Source organism: Elaeis guineensis, chromosome 8, assembly GCF_000442705.2.
Source record: "Elaeis guineensis isolate ETL-2024a chromosome 8, EG11, whole genome shotgun sequence".
Taxonomy (NCBI): Eukaryota; Viridiplantae; Streptophyta; class Magnoliopsida; order Arecales; family Arecaceae; genus Elaeis; species Elaeis guineensis.
In genome coordinates, this window is record NC_026000.2 from 15251261 (window position 1) to 15270573 (window position 19313).

The 19313-nt window shown below is 32.5% G+C and overlaps 1 protein-coding gene across 5 annotated transcripts; it reads left to right on the plus strand.

Annotated features, from left to right (window-relative positions):
• Positions 1-10469: 10469 nt before the first annotated feature.
• On the plus strand, positions 10470-16727 carry LOC105050240 (sm-like protein LSM7). Of its 5 annotated transcripts, none has more exons than XM_073242554.1 (6): positions 10470-10626; positions 10961-11019; positions 12956-13037; positions 15236-15307; positions 16045-16097; positions 16426-16727. In XM_073242554.1, the coding sequence occupies exons 2-6, from the start codon at positions 11017-11019 to the stop codon at positions 16513-16515; spliced, it is 300 nt and encodes a 99-aa protein (XP_073098655.1). In that variant the 5' UTR covers positions 10470-10626; positions 10961-11016; the 3' UTR covers positions 16516-16727. The 5 variants fall into 5 exon arrangements, with proteins under 5 accessions (XP_073098655.1, XP_073098654.1, XP_073098656.1 ...); XM_073242553.1 differs by having other exon boundaries at positions 10472-10626; positions 10931-11019; XM_073242555.1 differs by having other exon boundaries at positions 10483-10653; positions 10931-11019.
• The last annotated feature ends 2586 nt before the right edge of the window (positions 16728-19313 follow it).

Sequence of the window (19313 nt, forward strand, 5' to 3'; positions counted from 1 at the left end):
CATAATCAAAACTGCTATTGAAATAGTTTGTGCTCTTTAAAGTTTAATAGCAAAAGGTCAACTAAAAGAACTATAATAATCCTAAATGCACTAAGATTACTATTCCAGTAGATTACCGAAGGATAGACAACTCATGTACATGTAGTCAAGAAAATATCACATCTTTAGCTTGTTAAAATAATAGTATATAAATTAAACTCAACAGATTTTGAAAAAAAATCAAAAAATAATTAGTCAAATCAAGAATCAAACTTTGGAGCAAATATCAATATAATTTAAAAGAATAAGGAAAGCTGGCCTTTTTGGAGAGTCACGAAGAAATCACTGTCCTAAAGACATAATGGCCTTCCTACATGCGGATACCAATGGCCTACCATGACTCTAAGATAAAATCCTAAAAAGCTCTCAACGTCGCCTCCTGCTATGTGCACATCCACAGGAAGATTAGATAGAACAAGACCAATCTTTGTGCCCTCAAAATAAAAGGTGGGTATGCTAGCATGGAAAAAGATTTTTTCTTAAAAAATAGACGATTGTAATTCTTGTAAAATAGCTCCTTATATAGATAGTAGGAGCCTTTATTATTATTATGTAATGGCAAAATATTTATGATAGTTATAATATGCAATTAAATAAAATGAAACTGAAATCATAAATCAAATATAACTGAAAATTGATTAAGAAATTTAAAAATTTGAACCTTAAGTTATAACTGATATAAGATATGCAAGATCATCTTTGGTTTAAAGTAATAGTATATCATAATATGTGAGAATCCATAAGGACATATGTTTAATCACTTATCTGCAATGTATCATAAAGATCTTACGTACTTATATAGATAATAATTTCTATTAGATTTTTTTAGACAAGATCCTAGATCATTGCAAACTTATCAAAAAACTATTTTGCAACAAATCGACATTCCAACAAAAAACTAAGTAGAATATGTCATTCAGATTTTTTGGTCCCAACATATAATTAATACGGAATTAAATACATATCTATACAAGTTCTTGCAAGCATGAAATACAACTTTCTAACTATTTAGACTCATTATTGATTAGCCCATCACCCACCTAATTACTAACAATATGGTACCATAGGTTCCTAGAAACTGATTTTTAGGGCTTGTTCAATTTATGACGACTTGTTAGATCCCATATGTGCCATTGTATCTGGATTATTAACTATCACCAGTAGAAATGGGATGTGGCAAGAATAAAAATAAGTTGCATTGGCTTTAAGTTCCTATCTAGTGCTATTGAGGGTCTCTTTTTTTGCAGGTAAAAGATTTGCCTGAGAATCCATACTTTTTTAGATAAATATTTTTCAGATGATATTTAGATAGAAAAATAATTTATCTATATTTTTTTACATATTGAAAAGTGGCTTCAGAATTTATTATCCATGTTCTTTTATATTACTACTTTTCTGGATAAGTTGGTAAAATTTATCCATATTTTTCATGATATTCCTTATGCTTTTTAGATTTGACTACGTTATTAAGTATTGAATAATGGAGATATTGAAAATAAGGATGGATATTTTAGATGCAGTATTAAATACCTACTTTACTAGCTGATAGAAAAATGATTTAGCCATCCCCTGTATGGGTAAAACTTTTCTTCATTTAATAGGTAAATGTTGCTCATGGTAAAGTAATTTATCGATCTTGAAAAGTATGAGAATATAGATAAGTTGGTCAATAAAAAAGTTGATAACTTTTTTATGATATTTACCCATAAAAGAACGATCTCAATGATGATTGGGTTGGTAAACAGAAGGAAATTAGGGAAAGATAATGAGCCAATCTGTGGCAAGGTGACTAGAGAGGTATGGGTTTACACATAGTTGAAGTAGCTCATACTCTTTCAAATTTCCTTTTCAACAACAGGAAGGAGATGGGGGGTAGGGTGAGGGGAGGGAGAATGGCTGAAGGGAAGGGAGAGATGCCAACCATCAATTCTCATTTTCCACCATAAGGTAAAAGTTCACTTCACAAGAGCCCATGACTGTCCTCATCTCTCACTGCTTTTTATTAATGCGCTCCTAACCCGTCTAGAGCTAGATCTATTTTTCTAAAAATAAAAAATTTATTCAAAAATTTATATTTTATTAGATAAATATTTTATAAATAATATTTAGATAAAAAAATAATTTATCTATGTTCTTTTATATATTAGAAAATGATTCGAGAATCTATTATCCATATACTTTTGCATTACTAGTTTACTATATAAGTTACTAAGATCTATCTATATTTCCTATATTATATTTTACTATATAAATATTATTATATATAATAATATAATCTATTGTATTTGTGATGGCCTGGCCCGAGTAACGAATCTCAGCCCACCAAAGCCCAAAAAAAAAAAAAAAAAAACAGGAGAGAAGACTCCCAAAGGGAGTCTTCTTCCTCCTCTCACCGACTCCCAATCGGAGTCGGAAAGAGCCCCCTCCGGCTCTATTTAAAGAGGAGAATCCTCCTCTCTCCCTCTCACCAGAGAATCTCGGATCAATCGGTGGCGATCGTCGGAAAAAGTACTGCGGATATCCTTATTGTGCCCGTCCCAGTTTCTCGCTGGAAAACCCCACCGGCGTCAGAGGTAAGCCTTCTTTTCTCTTTCTCTCTCCTTTTCCTTCTTTCCCGTGCCGGTGTCATGTTCACCGACGATCGGAGTCATTGGATTTTTATGAAAAAGGGGTTCGATTTTCTTTTGATTTTTTTCGGGTGCCGGTGGTCACCGCCGGCCACCGGTTTGGGCTCATTCGGGCGACGAGTCACGCTTCTTCGACCGCCGACCATCTCAGTGCCGGTCAATTGTCGGTCGGTCAACAATTTGGGGGGGAGACTATACGGTCCCCTATTTCGATCAAAGCAAGCCCGGGAAGAAGAAAAGAAAAAGAAGAAGAAGAAGAAAGAAAAAGAAAAAGAAAAGAAGAAGAAGAAAGAAAAAGAAAAAAAAAGGAAAAGAAAAAGAAAAAGAAGGAAAAAGAAAAGAAAAAGAAAAGGAAAAAAGAAAAAAAAAGAGAGAGAAGAAAAAAAGAAGAAAAATAAAATAATAATAAGATAATAATAATAAATAAGATTTTCTCTCCTCTCTCTTCCGTGAAGAAAAAGAAAAAAAAAGAAAGAAAGAAAAGAAGAAAGAAAAATAAATTAAATTAATTAATTAATAATAATATAAATAATAAAATATGAGAAAGAGTGTTTCTCTCTCTTTTCTCTCTCTCTTCAGCCTGAACTAGTATTTTCTCTCTCTAAAATTGGATTTTCTCTCTCTAGATTATTTCTCTCTTAAGATTTTTTAAAATTTTGAGAAGAATGATGATGAATTTAAATGATTATAGTGATAGATTTTTGATCTGGGATCACCGAACGGTACACCGACACCCACTTTGATCAGATTAGGTATTTTTAAGATTCAATTTTTTTATGATTTTATTGAATTATCCACATAATAATCTTAGCATGATTTGATCTGATCAATCGAATTTATTGAATCATATCGTCTGAGGAGTCTAAGATGAATTTTCTCTTTAAAATTTTTTCTCTCTAGAATTTTCTCTCTCTAAAATCATTTCTCTCTCTATCAATTTTTTCTCTCTTGATTGATTTATTAATGAGAGTTTCTTTTAATATTTTTGATCTAATAAAGAATCCTGATCCATGATTGTCAGACAGCGTACTGGAACCCATCTTGATCAGACTATGAATCTTTAGATTTGATCATCCATGATCTTGATCTAGCCATGACTTGATTTGATCATGTTGATTTCACCAATCGAGATATTGGACCAATCGTAATATTGGATTGTGTCACCTGATCAAATCGAATTGTACCTTTTAAATTCTCTCTCCTCTAATTTTCTCTCTCTACTTAATTTTATGAAACTAATGAAGAAATTTTGATCCTATCACTTCGAATCCGATTTGATCTGATAGCCAAACTTTGGATCGTTTATGTCCTAATTAGATTTTGATTAGATGAAATTAGATGATCGGACCCAATCTAAACCGTTGAAATATAGTATTGGTATTCTTTCTAATTATTGAATTTGATCTTGTATAGGTATCGTTGACACCTGATAATCGGATATTGTGATATGATTTATGAACTGAAGAATTTTGAAAGAAATTTATAGAATTATGTGGATTTATTAGAATGCGTTCGAGGTAAGTAATATTTTATTTTTTCTAGATTTATCGATAAATTATAATATATTTTTCTGATATGATTTGAGAAATGATGCATGAATTGGATGAAATGATATTTTGTTATGAAAATATCTTATTTGAAATATTATGATGAAGCATGATTGAACATATTAATTTCGTGATGTATTATATTGATTGATTTTGATACTACACGATTATATGTTTTCTTATTGGAATTAGAATATGAAACATGATTTATGAAGAATTCTGATATAAGAACAATATGAATTGATAACTTGACTATGTAAAGGATCCCGCCAATGGAGGCATATACGTTGGCAATTGATTTGTCCTAAAAGTTTATGTCGCTAAAGAGACTAGCGACATGTCACCAGAGAGACCAGCGACAAACCGTCAGAGAGACCAGCGGTTCCGAAGGACTTTGCTGCCAGATGATTCGCAGCTCACCGCAAGAAGATACGCGGTGTTATGACCCTGCCACAGGAAAAATATGGTCATAGCTCAAGGTTGACGAAAAACTTAAGAATGAAAGAAATTGAAATCTCGAAAGAAACTTAATTTTTTTTTTAAAAAAAAGAATTTGGCATGAATTATGTTGCATAATTGAAATTGATTTCGAATTGATGAACTTGATATGCTTATTTTCTATAAATGATTATTTACTTAAATGCTTGATGAAATCTATTGAAAAGTGATCATTGCTTACTGAGCTGTCTAGCTCATTACCTTCTATTTTACTATTTTTACAGATGTTGAAAAATTAAGATGATACAAGATATGAATGGAAGAGTGATCAGAAGCAGAATTTCTATACTTTTATTTTAGGTTGAAAGTCTTATTGAATTTGATGTAAGGCCTATGAATCATTGTTGAATTTATTGAGATAGTAAAGAAGAAATTTAGATCATTATATTTTAGATTTAAATTATTGACTAATTATTTCATTGTTGTTTTAGAATAGCATGATAAGATGTCTTGCATGCTTATGGAAAGAGTTTTCTATGAGTATGCGGCGGTTGCCATGACTCTCGATTCATAATCTCGGATCGGAGACGTGATAATTAATATGGTATCAGAGCATAAGTGGATAAATTATGAAACATAGAATCGATATAGAATGGGTGTAAGTAGATAGACACTAGGGACATTATGGTGTAGATCTTTGATGATTGTAGTGAAAAAAATCTTTATAATTTTTTATTAAATATTGAGATTATGTATAAAAAGATTGCAAGAGATTATGATATATGGAGTTTGAAATATGATGGATAATCTATAGATTATGATATGATTAGTTAGATCTTGATCGAAAGTAATCACAAAAGAATTGACATAAAATTTTATTGTGCATTGTGGTTATTAATTTGATCATTGGTTATTCAAGTGAATCATAAGTTTAAATTCGATATGAGAATAATAGTATGATATTACTTCTAGTTGAGAAGTTGACTATTATTGGCAAGATAAAGATTTGATAATAAAATGTTGTTCCAGAATGGGCTAAGAAAGTTTTTTTTTTATGATGCTTGATTGAAATATTTATCGAAAGTGAACTTGATATGTGGATCATATATAAAGTGGCATATTAGGATGAATGCATATTTGAAGATATTGCAAAGAAGCCTATTTCTTATTGATGAAATTGATTTTGAGATTGTAGGATATTCATCATACTGGAATCTTTAATCATTATCCTTAGATCTAAATAATGGATCTTATTATGTCTCTTGGAGACTACATGATGTGTATGAAATTTTAATTTAAAGATTTCGTATCTAAGTTGATCAAGAGATTTTCTGATATTATTGTTGAGGTTGTTAATAAAAAATTGATATCTTTAGATTAAGATAAAAGATCTGATTTATATTTATTTCAGATTATCGAAATCATATGAATTTATAATTTAAAAATTTTAGATTTAGAAATTGATATGGAGTTCCTTTACTTTTGTCAACGAGGTCCCTAATTGAATCTACTATTAAATGAAGATTTGATTTTTGAGGTTTGTATGATTGATGTGAAAAGATACTTGATAGATATTAAGGATCTTAATGATAGAAATTTTAGAAAAAAATAATAATTTAAAATTTTTATATATTTGGATTATGTCCAAATTTGGTGGAGCATCGAAGGATTTTCTCGTTGATTGACTTATAAGAATTTTGATTTGAAAATTATCGAATTGGATTGATATGAGAATTAAGATTTGATTCATATTGATTATAGTAAATCTATATAGTTTTAAATATGATATTGGACTCAAGGGTTAATCAAGATTATTGTACACCAGTAAAAGTATGAATGAGAATCGAAAGTTAATCTTTGACTTTAATTAAAATTTAAAATTTTAGATCTTTTCTATTGATAAGGTAAAGAAATAATTTGATCAAATTTTTTTTTAGTGAATCTAAGAAATGTTGATTGTTAGAACAGAGTGCGCAGCGGAAGCATGGTAATCTGGATTACTTTGAGTAAGTCAGAAATGTTGACTTTTTGAGTTAAAAAAAATTATGATAGATGATATTATTTGATACAAAAAATTTATTGATATTAGAAAGAATAATATTTTAAAATTTTAAATTATTTTGGATATCTTAATGTGATTTTTTTAAAAATAGTGCTTCTACCTACTATGTTACAAAAATAATTAGCATCCTAATTCTAGGATGAGTGTACCTTTGATTTTTGATTTTAGATTTAGAATATTTAGAGTCTCTCTACTTGATTTTATGAAACTAATGAAGAAATTTCGATCCTATTACTTTGGATTCGATTTGATTTGATAGCCAAACTTTAGATCGTTTATGTCCTAATTAGATTTTGATTAGATGAAATTAGATGATCGGACCCAATCTAAATCGTTGAAATATGGTATTGATATTCTTTTTAATTATTGAATTTGATCTCGTATAGGTATTGTTGACACCTGATAATCGGATATTGTGATATGATTTATGAACTGAAGAATTTTGAAAAAAAAATTATAGAATTATATGAATTTATTGGAATGCATTCGAGGTAAGTAATGTTTCACTTTTTCTAAATTTATTGGCAAATTATAATATATTTTTCTGATATGATTTGAGAAACGATGCATGAATTGGATGAAATGATATTTTGTTATGAAAATACCTTATTTGAAATGTTATGACGAAGCATGATTGAACATATTGATTTCATGATGTATTATATTGATTGATTTCGATACTACATGATTATATATTTTCTTATTGGAATTAGAATATGAAACATGATTTATGAAGAATTCTGATATAAGAACAATATAAATTGATAACTTGACTATATAAAGGATCCCGCCAATGGGGGCATATACGTTGGCAATTGATTTGTCCTGAGGGTTTATGTCACCAACGAGACCAGCGATATGTCGCTGAGAGACCAGTGACAAACCGTCAGAGAGACCAGTGACAAACCGTCAGAGAGACCAGCGGTTCCGAAGGACTTTGCTGCCAGATGATTCGCAGCTCACTGCAAGAAGATATACGGTGTTATGACCCTGCCACAGGAAAAATGTGGTCATAGCTCATAGTTGACAAAAAACTTAAGAATGAAAGAAATTGAAATCTTGAAAGAAACTTGAATTTTCAAAAAAAAAAAATAAATTTGGCATGAATTATGTTGTATAATTGAAATTGATTTCGAATTGATGAACTTGATATACTTATTTTCTATAAGTGATTATTTATTTAAATGCTTGATGAAATCTGTTGAAAAGTGATCATTGCTTACTGAGCTGTCTAGCTCATTACCTCCTATTTTACTGTTTTTACAGATGTTGAGAAATTAAGATGATACAAGATATGAATGGAAAAGTGATCAGAAGCAGAATCTCTATACTTTTATTTTAGATTGAAAGTCTTATTGAATTTGATATAAGGCCTATGAATCATTGTTGAATTTATTGAGATATTAAAGAAGAAATTTAGATCGTTATGTTTTGGATTTAAATTATTGACTAATTATTCCACTGTTGTTTTAGGATAGCATGATAAGATACCTTGCATGCTTATGGGAAGAGTTTTCTATGAGTATGCGGCGGTTGCCATGACCCTCGATTCATAATCTCGGGTCAGAGGCGTAACAGTATTATATTATAATATAACATATTATATTATATTATTATATATCATATCATATTATATTATAAGATAGTATTATATATTATTATATTATTGTTATAGGTTAGGGGTATATTGGGAATGAAATAAAAATATTATTTTTTTAATTAGTGGGAAAATGACTTACCCACCTTCTAGGTGGATAAGATTTTCTCCCATTTCATGGATAAATACTATCTATATAAAAATGATTTATCCATCTAAAGAAATGTGAGAATATAGATAAGTTAGTGGGAATGTTGATCAATTTTTCATGATATTTATCCATAAAAGAATGGATCCTAAAGATTTTTGTACTTTCAAAAGTGGGGAAAGTAGCAATGACACGAGAACTCAAGGTGGTAGGATGCAATGATGGAAAGAGGGATGGTTTGAGAGGTTTAGAGTTGTATTTTTGATACAAAAGAATGTTTAATCTTCTTTTGCATCCTCAACGATTGGATCGCATTTTGCACATTTTTCAAAGTATAACAAATCTCTTCTGTCTATTATAGCATAGATTATGAAGCTCATATTGTGCTTTGAAAGATATGCAAGCTTTGAAAGATATGCAAAATGCTATATTATGCTATAATAAACAGAAGAGATTTGTTATACTTTGAAAGATGTGCAAAATGCGATCCAATGATTGAGGTTACAGAAAAAAAAAAACTATTATTCTTTGGTATGAAGGATACGACCCAAATCTTGATTTGAGATGATCCAAACCTCATCGACCAGGAGAAATTATTGATTATAATTATTATAACATGTGTATCTTAGGCCATTCAATAATAAGCCACCACATCATCCAAGAAATTAAACTTTTTTTCCATTCAAACCGACATCATAGTTAACAATAGAATTTTTTCATTCAAAATTTCCAATCAAGCTTGGATAATTATTTTTTTTTCAATAATAAATGATATGATAATTTTTTATTGGATGATGTAAGATATATGTGATAGAATGATTTTAGCAGATAATTTTTCATCAACCAGCAACTATTGATTGGCTGGGACGACAGCTAGTTTCTAATATGCAAGCGTCTGCATGTGAAGGTGCCAGACTAGAGGCTTAGGCAGTTCTATAGATGCAACAGTTCTCTTGCTACTTTTATTAAAACTACAAAACTTGAAAGGATGCATCACAGTGATGGGGATATTAAAACATCAATCTTAAGATATGTACCAAATGAATGAATTGTTTGTGAACCACCTCCTGCTAGTTTGAAATTTGGCTCGCTTGATTAGTAGACGAGTAGGACGGAAGGTTTCAAATATAAATATATAAATGATTTATATATAATATTAATATAATATATATTATTTCAAATATATGTTATCTTAATTATTATTTTATATATAATATTAATATAATATATATATAACTATATTTTAATTATAAGGATTTGTTTGGTTCACGGGAAGTGGAGATGGGGAGAGATAATTCGTGGAAAGTGGAGAAGAGGTCTCTTATTTGATTGGAATTTTAAGAAAAAAGAGAATAAAAAAAATCTCTTCCTAGCCTTTTCCATATTTCATGAAAAGTGAAAATCTATAAGAGAAATGGGTTTTGGAGCTTCGCTTGGGATAGAAATTGATAGTATTTTTTTTAAAAATATTTTTTTAAGATCCATGGTTAAAAGTTTGTAAAATATCAATGAATAGTTAGGATGAAATACTGAATAGTGATATATGCCAAGGTATCTATATTAATATTATCTTAATATTTATATTAATATAATAAATTTATTATATTAAAATATTAAAATTATATTAATATATATTATTATTATATTAATATATTAAATTATTATGATATAATATTATATTATAATATATTAATATTATATTAATATTAATATATTTATAATATTATTATTATATAAAGTTTAAAAGAAAATATATGATCTTGTACCTATTAAGGGTACCTTAAGTATTTTATATAATTTTTTTAAAAAAATATATGCTCAATTGAATATAAATTGTTTTACGATAAATTATTTTTTTATAATTAATTAAATATATTAAAATTTTATTTTTAATAATTTATTTAAAAAAAATATTTTCTGATCGGAAAAGATCCTTCCACAAACCAAACAAGTCCCTGGCGAAATAAGTAATCTGGATAGTAGTTCAAGATATATAATTAAAAAATGGAAGAGGTGTCGAGCCCACTAAAACACCAGACAGGCCGGTCATGGACGGCAAACCCGAGCCTGGTCCCTCGATCGCGGGCAGGAACATAAAACCCTAGGCCGACGCCTCAGCGCTCTTTTCCATTCAAAAACACATCAAAACGTAGGAGAAATCAAAGAAGGTTCCTCTCCTCTTCCCAATCTGTTCGGTACTTCGATTTTGTTTTTTATTTACCTTGTTTACCGTATCTTCTTTTATGCACATATATATTTAATTTCAAAGGACCGTTCGATTTTTCGGTTCTTTTTAAGTTAATCATTTTTCTGCGGTAAATTGGTTAGAACAAGTTAATTCTTCTTTACTCTCTCGCCTACCTTAGGGTTTTGAGAGTTATTCTTTCCTTTATTGTGGATTTTTCCGGATTTTTTTGGTAATAAAAATTTTGATTGTTCTCAGGCTTATCTCGAATCATGATTTAATTCCAGGTCTTTTTGTTGATTTTTGCTTGTGCCCAGACACTATTATCGGGCACTAAAGAGGGGAAAAATAGCAGAGGAGATTCCGATATAAGATGGTAAGTCGATATTGCTGCAGTTCTTTCTTTCGTCTCGCCATTTGTTAATGTTCAAGTGCGATGGCTCCAGTTACTGTTTTGTGGTAAAAGGACGTTTCTTATCTAGCCAAGACATTCTTATAGAGAAGGAATTAATTTATTGATTCTTGCTCATATCAAACTACAGAGTCTGATAGCGAGTTTATTGAATAAAAGGACGTCTCTTATCTACCCAAGTCGTTCTTATAGAGAAGGAATTAGTTTATTGATTCTTGCTTATATCAAAGTACAGAGTCTGATAGCGAGTTTATTGAATCTATAATATGGAACATGATGGAACCTGTCATTGTTTGTGTTTCCATTTCGTCCTACTTCATGATTTAAGTAGTCTTGGTAAGTTTATAGTCTCCATCCTGTCTTAAGTCATCAGAGTAGATTCCCTTAGTTGTATTGGCAAAATGGATGTACTCAGAGGTCTTCTGCACATACTGTAAAGTAAATTCCGCACTTCTTTTCATTGAGTTCATTCTAGTATCAGTATTAACTGAACTGGCTAGTCCCTGATGAGCCCCCATTCAGATTAATTTAGTAGTAATACATCTTGAAAATTTTCAAGGGAGCTTGATTCCTCATTAATTTATGGTTAATACCTCTTAACATGTATTTGCAGTTGACCTTGAAGAATGTCGTTTGTTTATTAGAGCATGATTGTCTTGGTAATCTTTTGCTGTGACCTTTTACATTGGATTCATTTGCAAATTCAAAATTAAGTAGGTTTTGGGATTTTGCATGTTCCTTAGGTTACATGTTACAGCCTGTGCTTGAAAATATAATTGGTGTTACTTGAAATGGGTTCCATGCGCTTTATTAACATGTTGGGGACCAAAAATCTTGTGCAGTGCAATTTGCACTTTGATCCATGGCCATCTCATCATGTCTAATACTTAATCCTTACTGCTAGTGTCATTTTGGTCACGGCACTTTAGAATTTGTCAAAAAAAGAAAAAAAAGACTTTATCAGACATGAAAATTTGCTAGAAAGTTACCCAGACAAAGAGTTGAGAAAGGGGAAAGGTTAATACATGAGGTTGCTCAGGAAAGGCGACAGTAACTTTAAGTTTCCCAATTTCCACCTGTTATGAATTCTAAAATGCCAACGAATGGTGTGAATATCATTGAGCATGTCTTTCCACTGGAATAAGGATTGAGAGGTACAATGCTTATGATATGGACATCATCTAATTCCTTTAAAGTGGTGTCACCCTTGTAATGCTGCCTCAGACTTGACTCTAGATGTGGAGCTTCCTTTATTTTTATAGAGACATGGGGGTAAGCATAGTAGATGTCATGAGTCATGAAGATTTAAATTTTCAACATACAAAGAGACATGATGTTTGTTAAATGGATTGTGAGAAGGCTTACAATTGAAATGTTGAGCTTCCTTGCTAAAAGTTAGTTTGATTGCTATTGGAGGTGGTGGTTTCCTGGTTGTCTCCCCTCTGGTTGGTTCTCCCTTTTTTTTGAAAAATAGTAAATTAAAATTATAATTTTGTTGCCTAATGACTGCAAGTGGTACAGAAACGAACCTCATATGTTTTATCTTTGGTTGGTAGGCAGATGTTGATATGAACAGTTAGACACATGAGAATTGTTTGGGTAGAAGACTCTGTTCTTGATAGGCTGGTAGGCCATGAGTATGCAAAAGATGGTGAACTTTATATATCTTTTCTGGCCTATGAATGATAAACTTTTTTGCATCTTCTACTTTAAATCGGCCCCAGCTTCAAGCTTATAGGATTGAGTCACTGGAAACTCATGTTTCTCGACTTTAATTTAATTCATCTCTTATTGGAATTGTTGCTTTTACTTGCTTAAATTTCTTTAATGATTACACTACAGTCTTAGCCTCCTATGTAATATGCTGTTCTCATCAAGATGCTTTTATCATCTATTCCAGTCAGGCCGGAAGGAGACAGTTTTAGATTTGGCAAAGTTTGTTGACAAGGGTGTCCAGGTCAAGCTAACTGGTGGGAGACAAGGTTTGTTTTCTATGTTTACTATGTATTTGAACAATTAATTTCTTCTGCTAGCTAAGCACTATATGTTGAGAATTTATTCTGTTCAGTGGTTTTTTATTCATCATATCCTAGCTTTTTATAATGATATAGAAAAGCTAATGTGAATGATGTTTTGGATCATTATAAATTAGCATATTTTTTTCAAAAAAATGATGGATATACTTGATAGCTTGTTTTTATATATATAGAGATCATGTCATTAATGGTATAGTTTCTGTTAAAAATTGATTTTGTGCCTGGCTGCATAATGTTTTCCTAACTTTCTGAATTAAAAGTAGTTTGGTTTTGACAGTTTGTCTTTTAAAAGTAATGTGTATAAAGAACTTATCAGGATTTCTAGTTATGCAGACATCTTCAATTTACTGTTTTCAACTAGATAACTAGTTAACTTTGATAGAAGTAAACCATACTATGATAAACCTGCTTTTCAATGCCTGTGTTTCCTTCTTTCTGCCCTTCTTTCTCTCTGCTCGGTTTGTGGGAGAAGTCAATGCCAAAATCTACTTTCGGACTGATGAAATTCTCTGGTAACCACTTGCAAAAGCGTGGTCTTTCCCTAGCGTCTGTCCCCTCTTATTTTAACACAGCAGTAGTTGGTTGCCTTGTTCTGGTGTTGCCGTATGCTAATGAACCATTTACAATCCTTCAACTACTTTACTTGTTTTCCACATCCCCGTTCAGCCATCCTTGATTCTTTATTATTATTATTATTATTATTATTATTATTATTATTATTATTATTATTATTATTATTATTATTTGTTGGTGCCTGTGTCACTTTTCATGTGCTGCTTTGTACATCTTCATCAAGGAAGGACATTGCATATCTAGGTCTTTCGATTCTGAGCTCCTCTTTAAATGACACTAATAGAAGGCATGCTATAATATATCAAGTTTCCTTGAAATCATCCGTTTTTGTATTCCATAGGGTAATAAATTGGTGATTTCTGGTCTTTTTAAGAAAGAATATTCTAAGGTGAATGTTGATGATGGGCATTAGACGTGAACCTGGGAAGAGATCTAGTTAAGTGGATTCCCTGAGGCCTGTCTGGTACTCTCAAGTTAATCTCTGATAATGGCTACCAGAATATGGGACTTGTGGAATTTGTGGAGTTGTTCATGATCACCTTGGTCGAGATAATTATTACAGTGACAGTAAAAGACGAATATCAGATGATGAGATGAACATGGGGCATGTTTCTTGCTTTCAGAAGGGGTCTTTTGAAAGCTTAAGTTTCATGGGAAAAAAAAAAATTTCTGATGTTGGCTTCCTTCTGATAGGAGTTCAAATTTTGTATGACCAGCAGATGTGTCAAGTGAACTTAATTCTGTCATAGTTGAATTAGCAAGAAGAAGCAACTCGTAAGAGCAATCATATACATTCTTCTGGCCTTGTATTGTTTTATGGGTCTGTTTAACTTGTTCCCCTGCTGTGTTGCTGTACCTTTTGTTAATGTAATCTGTTCCTGGTCTTGTTAAGTTCCTATAGCACCTAGTGGCATATATCCTGGATTATAAAAGAGTTCATCATTTTGTCTCCTGTTTTATTCAAAGTTATCTCCCCAGTATGACTTAATAATTTGATCTTAAGAGATCCTTGATAAATTTTATTATGAATAATTCATGAATTTTGCAGATAATTTTCGGATTATTTTGATTGTCTTATGATCTTGCTGGATTCTGTTCATTGATTGGGATGATATCAGTACGAACATCGACTCTCTTGTTTATTTTATTTAAATTTTATTAAATTTTTACCAAGCTTTTATTCAAAAAAAAAAAAATATTGAATATGAATAATAGCTACTGCATCTTGTGGATTTCTTTTTCTTTAAAGCAAACTTAGCATTCTTGTTCAAATCAATTTTTTTGCTAGTTTTTAAGTCTCTTTGTTATGCTTCTCCTTACTAATTTTAGTTTAGTGCTTTCTCTCTCATCTGCTTTGTGGGACCTTCATGTTTAGCTGTGCTTTCATCTGAAGCTTGTTAGCTTAAAATGTTTCTTGATGCTAGAGTCCTTTACATTATATTATATGGTAGTAGACACTTTGATTCCAGGACTTTACTTTTGGTGAGAACTAATCGTGAAAAAGGATCAGTAGGCATCATAATACTTTTGCTTGATATGAGCTACCTGACCATTTGAATGTCTTATTGCAGTAACAGGAACTTTGAAGGGATACGATCAGCTGCTAAACTTGGTTCTTGATGAAGCAATAGAGTTCCTTAGAGGTATTTGATTTTTGAACGATGTGTCCATCAAAAGGCATCTTAGACTTACACATTACCTTATTTCATTCCTTAAATATTTCTAGTAACTATATCACTAGGTTGTCTCAATGGGTTTTGATGGCAGCTGCAATTTTATTTTTGAACCCTTGTTACTCCTGCTATGACGTGGAGTACCATGGAATAGTGAACCTAAAGAAACATGCATATTATGGAGATGACAAATCATCGGAAATCCTTGAACCCCATTCTGTTTATATTTTTTGGCATGTTGCAGATGGATTGTTACATGACATCATTACTCTGGTTTCTTAAATTGTAAGTTTGTACATGTCATGTGTAATGATTCCTACAATGACGAGTCTCATTTTCCCCTACTGTGTTGACAGCTGTACTCCATGAGTTAGGTGAGCTGCAGTGTTTTCCAAGTGTTACAAAACTAGCTATATCAAAAAAGGCGTACCATAATTATCTTCAAGTCATTGTTTTCTTTTCAGTATAGATTTTAAGATCCTTACTTTCTCCATTGCTATTATTTTCCATTTACTCGGCAGAACTTTTTCAAGTTTCTTCTATAATTTTTGGTCCATTAACTCTGTATAAGAAACATGTTTTTTTCCCTCTGTTGCTAAACATTTCTTCTGAGTTACTCTTGGGTAAATATATCTTGGAAAGTTTCATGCTTAAGTGTAAAACTGAAAGAGGTGATCTCATTCAAGCCAACCATTCTATTGTTGCAGATCCTGATGATCCACTGAAAACTACCGACCAAACCAGGCGTCTTGGCCTAATAGTATGCTCTTTTTCCCCTATTCTCTTGTCACTTCATTACTTCTTCCTAGGTTTTATCTTTTTGTTTCTATGTAAAAAATGTGATGTGACCATGCGGGGCATCCAAGAAGTATGTCCTGTTGATGACTCAAATCTCTGGAACCACCTAGATGGGTGGATTTTGAGAGGTTACTTAAAATCATCTGCATTCAAAATTTTTAGATTTCAGTATCTTTTTATCCTATTGATACACATCTTTTAATGACCATTTTAGTTCCTCTTAATGCAAGGAAAAAGAATGATGCTTTTTGATAATGCTCTGTTGAAAGTACCTAGTTATCCTCTTTCAGGTTTGTAGGGGAACTGCGGTAATGCTTGTATCACCAACTGATGGAACTGATGAGATTGCCAACCCCTTTATCCAGCCAGAGGGGGCCTAAGCGGTTTGCTCAGCTATTCTTCCTTAAACTAACTGTGCCATGTAATCATATATTATTTTAACAGTGCGTTTGCTTGTGTTGGTTTTACCATGCTGGGAAAGTTGGGTGAGAATTTTATTCAATACCCACACCTTTCATTGTCTTGGAATGTCAACAGGACTGGTATATAGGGAGGATAATGCTAAAGCTTGGATAAACATTTCCTGTTGGTATTTCTTTTCTGTTGCTCTCTCTGTGCTTGATGCTTCAAAATACGAGAAACCACTTAAGATCATTTCCCCTACATTGCCCTTGGCATGTATGCTGATAAGTTATCATGGTTAAAGTTAGATTTAGTTTCAAGAGAAATTTGATTGATTTGTAGAGAATGCTGCATTGGTGCAAGAGTTTAACAATGTTGAGCTAACATCAAATAAGTGATGGCTATCCAACATAATCCATGTTCTCAAATTGGGAGACAGATATTCATCGATACAGCTAGAAATATTTTGTAGTTGTTGCAGAGATATCGTTGCTTTGCTGCAGTAAGAATCACCAAGTTTCAGGGCCAGTGGGACAGTTTTTGCTAGTAGTTGTCACATCACATCGCACAGTTATCCTTAAGTTGAACTATCGGGAGCTACTGCAGATTACAGGAATTCGAATTTCTCATGCTGTAATATGACTGCCTTAAATGGCATGTCAACAGAGATTGCTTTACTCCAACATAGTATTTTGGAACAGTGACATTTGGGGTACCCCAGAGACCAGATTGTGGGGTTCAATTTATTCAAGGACTCGGATGCTAAAGCTTACTTGAATCGCATGTGGGGATGTTTCATGCTTCCTCCTTTATGCATGGCTTTGGTTTGTATCTATTGCACGGAAGAACAATTGATATTTTCTCCAACACCAACTGTTGGATCATATCTTGCACAGATCCTAAAGCACTTTCTCTTTCATCTGTCTGCACAGATCTTATAGTGGCTATTGTGCATGCACATTGTGAAAAAAAGGTGAATTATTCTTTTGCGTGCATGAAAGATACAACCTGAACCCCATGCATGGAACGATGTTCTTTGACAAGAGGATTTGACAAGAAAAAAAAACTGTGATGAGGTGGTTGGATGGGTAATTGAGTGTGAACACCAAGTATTCTTAGTCCTCATTCTGGTGCCTAGAGAAGCATTTCAGATGATTGATCTGTCAGCAAAGGATAGTGCTTTACAAAGGTAAGTCCTGTAGTGTGGTGGGTCTTGATGCATGTCTCATTCATGACAACCGGGAAACTCTTGAGTCATCGGTCGATCCGCAGTGATTTAAAGTTTTGTTATTTTCTCGTGGGAGATGTGGATAGACGATGGTCATCACTGATTAACATTTCATTCTAAGCATCATCATTGTACCTGTGGTACTCTTCGTGGAGTTGCTTCACAAGATTACTGAGAAAGAAGGGGGTGGAGGGGCCTCGCAGACCAAAAAAAAGGAAGTCATTAACTTCCAAAAGAATGGATGCCAGACCTGGTCTTTGAGACAGGGGGGGTGGGGGCAGTTTGGCGTTTTTCTGACTAAAGTGGGATACGAGGGCCTCGCATCACCTCACCTCCATATATTCCTCCAGAACGTATGCATGGGGGTAGAAGAAGAGTGGGGGCCTCACAAGGGGAGCTCCCTGGATGCCCGTCTCCGGGGTCCCCTTGCAATCCCTCCCTTCTTCCCCACCCACGTAACAAATGCAAGAGAACAAAAGAAGGGGTGTGAGGGTACTTTTATCTCTTTTGGACCTTAGTGGGTGTAGGACACCCAAAAACGATGAGTCAGGAGTTGATTTATCGGAGGGTCTGCCATCTTCTGGAGGGTGCTCTGCCTGCAAATGGTCAATTTTCTTTCTTTTTCTCTTTCTTACTTTAACTGATCAAATGTGGCACTCTGTGGCAGATGTCTATCGTCCATCTACTTGCTCTACCCCGTGTTCTCTTTGAGTGACTTGTCCTTAAATGATTAAGATTTGTTGTTTTCGTTTTTTTATTTCTCCCTTGTATGCGATTAGAGATGGAGCTTTGGGCAAGCCCCTTTGGTCCATTTGCCATCCCCATTATTCACAACGAGAATCCTATCTTGTTTGTGCCGCTTGTAAGCATCTTCAACTTTTACCTTTTTTTTTTTAAAAAAAAAAAAAAAAATGGAAATGGTTCATTTGTACCCTCATTACGGTCTTGACAACATTCAATGTATTTTATTCTACAATAAATATGTAGTTGTTTTTTTTAATTCCCTTTTGACATATTTATTCTTTATCATGGTGCACTTGGTTTTAACTTGTAGCAAAAAATATAAGATACATGAGCAAGATTAACAGCGAATTATCTTTGTTTCATCATAGATCTCTACCATTACTCGTAGTAGCCAAACTTAAAACTCCGCTTTCAGGGTTACTGTAGGACCCGTGTCCTTCAGCTTGAGATAGCGAGAAAGCAAGCCTGCATGTTCCCTAATTATGAAACAAGCTTCACAAGGTCGTTTTAGCATGAATAGAAATCTTATCATAAAAACTCTTTGTGATGTTCCACAGCTTTGATATAATATAAATGGTGTAAGAGAAAGGTAATGTATAATAATACTATGCTGTCTAATCTTTAACCTACAAAACTACAGGCAAGTTAAAACCACCCTTGAAGAAAGGCATGCCAATGTCAAGCAGTTAACGAATATTATAATGATGGCATGTTAGTGTAGATCAAGAGAGTTAACCATTCGATATTTCATGGTACAATGAACCACCATTTCCCAGATCAACTAGTACATTATAGTCTTTTTAT